This window comes from Colossoma macropomum, unplaced genomic scaffold (assembly GCF_904425465.1).
Source record: "Colossoma macropomum unplaced genomic scaffold, Colossoma_macropomum, whole genome shotgun sequence".
NCBI classification, from domain to species: domain Eukaryota; kingdom Metazoa; phylum Chordata; class Actinopteri; order Characiformes; family Serrasalmidae; genus Colossoma; species Colossoma macropomum.
Genome location: NW_023494798.1, coordinates 2383201 through 2392468, shown reverse-complemented (window position 1 = coordinate 2392468; position 9268 = coordinate 2383201). Strand labels below are relative to the sequence as shown.

Below are 9268 nucleotides of genomic sequence, written 5' to 3'. Positions count from 1 at the left end.
CTCTCTCTCTCTCTCTCTCACACACACACACACACACACACACACATTCTGTCTCTTTCTCTCTCTCTCTATTCTTCTTCTCACACAACCCATACAGTGCTGTGCAAAAGTAAGAGACCACCCTTGTTATGTAATTTACAGTCAAGGTGGCCATAAGGTACATCAGTTTTGCAATGTCCAAAAAAAAACAAATATGTCAAAACGGTAAGTTTACAAGAGAGGGCAAAAACATTCTTTACCTTTAACGTAAGCTGGCATAAAGAGATTTTACTCCAAGCAATTTTGGAGCATTTCTATTGGTCCATTCATCATGAACTTTTCACACAGTGTAACGGGCAGCTGCCATGTTCCAACGATATCATAAAAAAAAAACTGTCAACAATATATTTAGCAGAAAACTACATTGAAGCCTCAACAACTAAATATAACAACATTTTAGTGAGTCACTCTTTACTTTCATTAGAGCTCCCATTCTTTTCAGGAGACTCACTTTGTTTCTCAAAGAAATCTGCAGACACATCTCCAAAGTTCAGTCTTAGAAGTTGGTGGCTTTTTCTGCTTCTCACAATCCAAAGAATCACATTCAAAGATGTTGAGGAAATAAACAATGAATAACTTATACTTAATAGCCATTTTGACTGGCAATCAAATGAGCGATGGGTGGTCTCTAAGTTTGCACAGTACTGTGCACACATCCACACGTCTCTATCTCTCTAATGCAATAGAAGCACAACTTAAAAATACTGCCGAGCGCATGTGCTGCCAGGTCTGATGCCAAGGCCTTGAATAATCCCCCCCACACACACATGGACAGAAGTATACAGCACATATTAACTCTCACACGTCCCACGTCCCCTCTAGAATCCCCTCAGTGTGTTAGAGCTAAAGTGTTGTGCTGGCAGTTTTTAATGTCATTGCTGTTTGTTCTCCGGTTTGTGAATATCAACTTTCTGGCTCCACCGTTTCATTTCACATCCTAAAACCACCCTTTTCCTCAGTGCCCTACAACTTAGGGCCATTTGCAGGGCACATCAGAGTGCACTATGTAGGACATATTGCTGCGGAAGCCAGTGATGGCTAGGAATACTGAAGGTTCCTGTTCATGCACCATAAGAAGCCATGTGGAAAGCAGCAAGCCACCACTTAAGCACCTTTAAGCCCAGTCCTGGATTATGTAACACTCTTAAAGGAGTACGCCAGCATTTTTAAACCCAAATCTCTATTTATAGCATCTGTTTTGTACTGTATATTATAATACACAATGACTGCATTTCCCTGTACCTGAACAGAAAACCTGTACACTTGAAACTCACTTATAATAGAAGCCAATGGGCAGTTGCTGAGTTCCATCAGTAAACGTTCATGCAAAACATGTAGTTTTATTAAAATACTGTTGTTGATTCTTCAGCAGAAGGTATTTTGTGAAAGCGTTTCTCAGAGCAAAAAAGGTTCTGTACAATAGCAAAAAAAAGGGTTTGTGGCATAACAATAGCATTTAGATGGTACTATTTAGAGCCATTTTTAAAACATCACAGAGAACCAAGCAAATAACCCGTCATGCATTCAAACAGTTTGTTTATTGTTTATGGTTTTACATGTTTTACATCGTCTTTACTGAAGAACCATTTTTAAGGGTGTAGATGGGACTAGTTTTCCAGAGGGAAGAATCTGTAGCGGTGTGGGCACCAGCGAGTTTCTGGTGGATTGTGCATGAATACTTAGTGGAAAACCAGAAGGCAAAAGTTACCAGAACTACTTTTTGAATTGTGTCGTTCGAAATGTAGACAAATCTCCACAACAGATAAGACACTCTCTCATGTTCATCTCATTCTAGGACCTGTACTGTAAGTTTGTAAAGGCTGTAGTCAAACTGATGTTTTATAGTCACATATTTTAAATGTTTATTCACAGATATCAGCAACTGCCCATTGTCTTCTATTATAAATGTGTTGAGTCGACAGATTTCCTAGTGTTTTCTAGGCGCAGGGACACATATCGAGATTACTGTCTCTGGTGATGGACTGTACACTACAGAATGCACCACATGGAGACTAGGATGTGCAATGCTGAACTATTCCTTTAATGGTGAAAATCTAATGGGCTTTATCTGGGAGCTGCTAGACTGAATCGGTTTCCCAGAGCTGGTTAAAGAGGAATTGGACTGATTTTTCAAAAAATTCTAAATGAATAAACGGTTAAGATGTAAACAAAGTCATTCAGAGTGATCTGATGTGAAATGGCTTGTTGTAGAGAAAGTTACAGACTCAGATGTCTTTACAGTGGTGGTGATAGGAACCAGGGGTCTTCATGTCCAAAACACAAATATAGCCATTTTATTTACTATCCAAAACCACCAGTGAACCTACATGCATCTTCTGAGTTCTGAGCAATAGAGGAAAACAAGACGTTTTAGGCCAAAACCTCCTCAAAACTGTCGTAAATGAATGTTTCAGGCATCAGGTACCATATTCATAACCATGTTGTGCAATAACTTTCTGTGAGGGAGTTTTTAGAGGCATCTGACGTCTGGTTCCTATCACCACCACTGTGAACAATTCTCTAGGTTCCTCTAGAATGCAGCGCTTCACATCAAACCACTCTGAATGGCTTTGTTTACATCTTAACCATTTCCTCATGTCGAAATTTTGAAAAAGCTGGTGGAATTCCCCTTTACATTAAAGCAATAATGAAGTTTCATTCTCCAGACAAGAAGCTGCAAAATGGAGATACAGTCAACCTGGTGCTACCAGCCATCAGGGGTCTGTAGAATAGGCCTATGGAAAAGGGACGTGGGTCAGTTTTGGTTGGAGCCCGAATCTCTGTGCCATTCAAATCGCCTCCTGCCCCTGACCCCAATCATTTGACTCTTATATGACCCCTTGACCCCTGATCCCCATCACCAGTGGTGCTGTTTCGTGCAGGTGGTCCTGTGTTGTCTAACAGATATGAAAGTGTCTACATTCTTTCTGACTGTTCTCCCTAAAGATTGCTGTGTTCATATCCACACAAAAAAATGTTTATCAGATTCCGTTGTGTTTAAACAGCTTGGTTCTTCTGACTGATCGCGTGTTGGTCTGGAACAGAGCAGATGAAGATCTTTTCAGTTTGTAAAAACGAGCACCATACAGCCAACGTTTTTTTTTTTTCCAAGCTGTGTGGTTCGTGTGAGTCATGTGTTGTGACAGTTGGTTGAAACGTGAGTTCACGTCATTGCTGGTTTTTTTTGTTCTTGTGCCATAGAGCTTTGCCAAGAGCTGGCGTCATTAACATGTGTGTCTTCAGGCACGAGTCTATAATATAAAGCAATATTAGGAGGGGGAGAAGGAGGAAAATGTCTACTTATGTATTTATGTATTTATTTCTTTACTTATTTATTTATTATAACAATAAAAACATGTAATCTGAGAGTGTGATTTTACTGGAAAAAAAAAACAAACAAAATAAAAATATCTGCCTTTTGGTTTGGTTTTCTCTCCCTTTGCCATCTTCGTGGTCATTAATATTCTGCGCTGTATGAATCCCCCACTCTATAGCCTAATGTCATCTGCGGACCTCATTAATTTTCTGACTGTTGAAACATATAATAAACATATTTTTATGACCCGTGAGTTCTGTTGTTCATTTCTAGGCTGGTGATAATGTGTAATATGTGAGGTTTCAGAGGTGAACTGCAGTTCCCGCTTTGACCAGCAGAGGGGGGCGTTTGATTGCTGAGACGTGTGAATGTAACGGTATGGTCTTTCACTAAAATGATCATGTAAACACAGATTAAAACTGTTTCAGTAAAATAGAGCCGCATCATTTACAAGCATTTAGTTTACCTAACATAGCATATTGTATTATATATTACTAGTGTAACTAAATCATTATTAATATCATTATTATTATTGGTAGTAATAGTACTGGTGGGAGTAGTAGTAGTAGTAGTAGTAGTACTATAAACATAGAATATATAAGCATTTAGCTTATTTGTACTATTATATTTTAATATTATTATAATTATATAGATGTTACTGTATTACTGCCTTACTACTGCCTTATTATTAGTAGTATTAGTAGTAGCAGCAACACTACTAGTGGTAGTAACAGTAGTAGTAACAATAGTAGTAGCAGCAGCAGCAGTAATAGTAGCAGTAGTAGTAATAGTTAAAGTAGTACTAATAGTAGCAGTAGTAACAGTAACAGTAGTAGTAGTAACGGTACTAGTAATATTAGCAATAGTAGTAACAGTAGTTGTAGCAGCAGCAATGGCAGTAGTAATAGTTTTAGTAGCAGCAGCAGTAGTACTAATAGTAGCAGCAGTAGCAGTAGTTGTATTAGTAGTAATAGTTTCAGTAGTACTAATAGTAGCAGCAGTAGCAGTAGTTGTATTAGTAGTAATAGTTTCAGTAGTACTAATAGTAGCAATAGTAACAATAACAGTGGTAGTAGTAACAGTACTAGTAATAGTAGCAGTAGTAATAGTTTCAGTAGTAGCAGTAACAGTAGTAGTAGTAGTTCTAGTAGTAACAGTACTAGTAACAGTAGCAGTGACAGTAGTGGTGTTGGCAGTATAGTCATATAATATACAAGCATTTAATCTTACTTGTATATTGCATGATAACACTACTGATATTATTATTGTTGTTGTTGTTGTTTTTATACTAATTTTCCACCGGTCATTTTTACCGTTGTGTTCTTTGTAAACTTGTACACAACTTCTTTTAATCTGTTTGGCTGCATCTTTTCCCTCCATAGGTGTCCAAACGCAGCCCAGTCAGAGTAGTTTACATTTCAATAGAATGGCGGATTGGTCTATCGGTGCTTTTCGAGTGCGCAGTGAAAGGACAGCGCCGTAAAAATATATTAGCGCTAAAAAGTGCCCTATTGCTGCGCCCCGGGGCGTGAACGAGCTTCTGCTGCAGAAAGACACAGGGACACTGCATGGCCAGCCCAGCACAAAGAGGGTGAAACGGGCCAGAAAACACTATTGTCCCCCATTCTGCCCCTTCAATACGAGATTACAACACCACAGAGAGGGAGAGGGAGAGAGAGAGAGAGAGAGAGAGAGAGAGAAACAGAGAGAGAGACAGGGAGAGAGGAGGAGGAGAGAGAGAGAGAGAGGAGGAGGAGGAGAGAGAGAGAGAGACAGAGAGAGACAGAGAGAGAGAGAGAGAGACAAAGAGAGAGAAAGAGAGAGAGAGAGAGAGAGAGAGAGAGAGAGAGACAGAGAGAGAGAGAGAGAGAGAGAGAGAGAGAGAAAGGTAGGCCGTCCTGCTGGCGCTGCTTTTGAAAAAAAAAAGGTTTATTCTCGTCTTTTATTGTTGAAGAGAAACAGATTTGGTTGTTTTTTCGCTTCAAAATTTGTAAGATTTACACCATTGTGAATTTTTGAGCGCGTGACAGGACCACACAGCTCGCGAGCTTCAGCGGATGTCTAATTAACACATTATTATTTGTATTATATTCGATAATAATGTATAATTGACCGTTTCTCCCGCACGTGAGGCACAGCTTGCCAAGACGACGATAAATAAATTCGCCGTTTCTATGGAAACGAATCACGCGGGCGTACTCCCCACCCCCCAAGTACGCGACCAATCGTTTGGCAGAGTGAGGAGGGGGAGGGGCGTTCTTTTTATTTTTATTTTATTTCATTTCAGTTTCCCCACCCGTATTCTTACTTACGAGTCGTTGACGCCACGCCCCTCCTGCGCTGTGATTGGCTAGACGCTCATACTACGCAAAGCCAAGCGTTCTAGAGCGGCGGTGTGTTTGTGAGTGCGAGGGAAGAGCCACTCACAGCGCCTGAGGGGCGGGGCTTGTCGGAATACGGGTGGGAAAAACACAAAACAACGTGAAGGGGAGGAGGGAAGGAGGAGGGAGGGAAGGAGGAGGGAGGGAAAAGTTTTCTTTTCTCTGCTCGGAGAAAGAAGGAGAGAGAAAGGGAGGAGGGGCGCTGAGAAACAGCTCAGCCAAGCGTGCAAAAACCGAACTGGGCGAGGAGGGACAGACAGACAGACACCAGACTTCAGCGTGGAGGCACGAAAACGGAGACGCGCGGATGACCTGCGACGAGGAAAGTGAGGAAAGTTGAGCAGAAAGGAAGGAAAAACGGGACGAATTCGACTTCACGGGCTGGGATGCGCCAGGAATGCGAACTCCTGCGCTAAGGGTTTCTGGGAAAACTGCTCTTTATCTCTCTCTCTCTGTTTTTCCAAGGTAATCTGATAAGCGCTGTAGCCTGCAGGCCTCCTGAGCAGCCTTTTCAAGTTTGCTTAAAACTTTTTTTCATGCAGTTTTTCATTATTAAGGATTTTACTTGGTGAGCACCACCTAGTAGTGTGGAATGTGGAGCACACTTGGATTTCTTGGGCTGCCAAATGTGGAAGAAAGCTGACTTTGCAAATCCGTGAGTCGCAGGGGACCCCCAGCATGGAGGCCCCATGTGGCCCCCCTGCGCTCTTCTTCTCCTTCTCCTTCTTCATCTTCACCTCGCTCACGCTGGCTCTGAATGGCCAGTTGGTCTGCTGGCAGGCCTTGCTGCAGTGCCATCATGAGCGAGATTGCGAGCTGGCCTATAAGCAGTACCTGACAGCGTGTGACGGAAACCTGAGGGGGGCGAGGAGGCAGTGTCCGAGCCACTGCGTCGGCGCGCTAATCCGCCTCAACCAGACGGCCAGCGGGCCAGACCTGGAGACCTGTGACTGTGGCCAGGACATGGAGTGCCGCATGGCCAAAAACGCCATTGAGCCCTGCCTGCCCAGAACTCACCCCGGCGGAATGGGCTGCACTGAGGCCCGGCAGCGCTGTGAGGACAACCCCAGCTGCCGGAAGTCCCTGAACGCCTACCTGTCCTCCTGCGGTCAGCTTTTCAACGGCAGGAAGTGCTCGGCCCGCTGCAAGGCCACCATCGAGGAACTGCTGTTCATGCCTGACGGCGTCATGCTGGACAAGTGTATATGTGATGGAGTAGAGAGGCCGTTTTGTGAGGTGGTCAAGGAGAACATGGTCAGGCTGTGCTCCGTCGGCAACCATGGAGTGCACACCGACCAAGACAGCCTGGACGATGCATATGAGGATGAGGATTACGAGGTTAAAGGCGAGCGGGAGATGGATGTGGACGCTGCGGTGCAATATTCGGGGGCCAAGCACTTCTCAAGCCATATAGTTCTGGTCTGGGGGTCACTCTTGTTGACTTTTCTTGGGGCTTGAGCACCTCAAGCTCTTCTGCGTGGTCAGGGCAAGCTAGATGACTAGGTGGCATGCACTGGGCTCTGAAGCTGGACTGGATGAAGTTTTGTTAAAACAAAATTATGAGCGCTACCAGAGGGATAGTAAGGGTCTTATGAAGGTGCTCTATGGATAGGAGGTTAAAAAAGTGCAAGAAATTAATGAATTTCAATAGCAGTCTTCAAGAAATTGAATGTCTAAATATATCTTGCGTATCCAGTCTGGTATGGATTGCCTTTTTATAAAAGACTTAAGCTACAGGAATAGGAACCTTGTGTTCCAAGAGTGAAGCTAAAAACTTCTTTTTTCACTGAAATATACCTTAATGGAAGATATCTGGGTTTTTCAACCTATTCGGTGTGTACCATATCAGTATGATATGGTCGATCACCAGGGACAGTAACGTCAGTTTTCCTAGCGCTTAGTAAAGAACAGAAAACATGTGGACTCAAACTTACTTAGTATAGAAGCCAGTGGGTAGTTGTGATGGCTGCAATGGTTGTAGTATCAATTTTGTGTTATACAATCACATATTTCAAGCATTTATTCGTGGAATTCAGCAGGTGCCCATTGGCTTCTGTTATAAGTGCGTTTTGCGTCAACAGGTTTTCTGCTTTTTTTCAAAGTACAAGAAATGTGTCAAAATTATCGCCTGTGGTAATTGACCATGTGCCACAGATGCAGCAGATAGGGACTGATTTGAAAATCGCTGAAGTATCCCTTTAATCTTCAAGATTTGTGGCATTGAGAGAGGTTAGTTTGATGAGAGACTATGAAGATGTAAACTGTTCTTTCCCTCCCACTCTCTCTCTCTTTCTCTCTCTCTCTCTCTCTCGGGTTGTTTCACCCCATTGCTGCCTGAAGTGTGTCTTCTTTTTTTTTTTTTAAGTAAGACTTAAGACAAACAGTGAACTTGCTTGGTGGGTGTTTGCGGACCTCTTGTTGCCCACACGCTCATTGTGGTGACTATTACACTTCAAATATTTGCAGTGGACGGCCAGAGAAAAGAGCAGGTTTCGGGATCAAGTTGTTAAATTAAGTGGAGAGGCTCTTCACAGGCTACTAAATTGCGCCCCCCCTCCCTTTCCCACCCCCACTCACTCCATTTTCTCTCTTTCTCTGTCTCTCTCTCTCCCTCTCTCATTTCACTGAATCATCCCCTGGCATGACCTCTTTCCTCTCTTTCTCTCCCTCCCCCATTCCTAGAGGAAATACTTGATCTCTTTCTCTCCCTGTCTCTCTCTCACTCTCTCTCTCTTCTCACTCTCTCTCTCTTTTCTCTGCTTCTGAGCTGGGCCATTGTTTGTGCTCTAAAGTAATTGGGCTTTATGAAATTTCTCTCGCACATGGAAAGCTTGACCGACTTGTAAGAAGCTATTTTCTGCTCGAGATTTGATTAAAGCAGCAGAACCCCCTCGTTCCGTAACGTCAAACATCTGCTGACTTTTCGGCCTTGCTTGGAGAGAAGATAAATGAATGAACAATGCGTTTGGAGATTTTTTTTTCTGACTAACTCGAAGAACCGTCCCGCCAGTAGTCAGCGGTTATCTACGTTTTTGGCTGTAAAGCTCTTCTCTCGTCTGCATTCGAATCAGGAATTAACCACATTAGGTGTGTTAACATTGTAACAGTTTATAGTTGGAATAATGATCGAATGTCATACGTTCTTTTGTTGAATTGCTGCAAAATTTGTATGTACAGAAAGCAATATATTTATGTTTTGAACAATATGAAGGAATAAAATTGAATGTGAATTGTCCACGTAATTGCTTGTCCAGTTGGTTCATTTGCTAAGAAGTAGAATGAGTGTTAATTAGCATCCCAAACTTCTAAAATGGCTTATTTAAAGTAAATCGCTGCTGTCGGAACAAAACCTCGTATCTCCATTTTTTGTCAGTTTTCACTTTTTGACATAATTTGAAAATACCTGTCGTCCTTTACATTGTGTGTAAATTTCATGATGAATGGACCAACAGAAACAGCCCAAATTGACTTGGAAAAAAGTCCGGTTCCATTAACTTACATTAAAAGTAAAGTAGTTTTTTTCCTTCTCCTG

At 42.4% G+C, this 9268-nt stretch overlaps 1 protein-coding gene across 1 annotated transcript; it reads left to right on the top strand.

The window, feature by feature from the left end:
* Positions 1-5871: 5871 nt before the first annotated feature.
* LOC118818420 (growth arrest-specific protein 1) lies at positions 5872-9007 on the top strand. Its single transcript, XM_036585674.1, has one exon. The coding sequence runs from the start codon at positions 6415-6417 to the stop codon at positions 7192-7194; it is 780 nt and encodes a 259-aa protein (XP_036441567.1). The 5' UTR covers positions 5872-6414; the 3' UTR covers positions 7195-9007.
* The last annotated feature ends 261 nt before the right edge of the window (positions 9008-9268 follow it).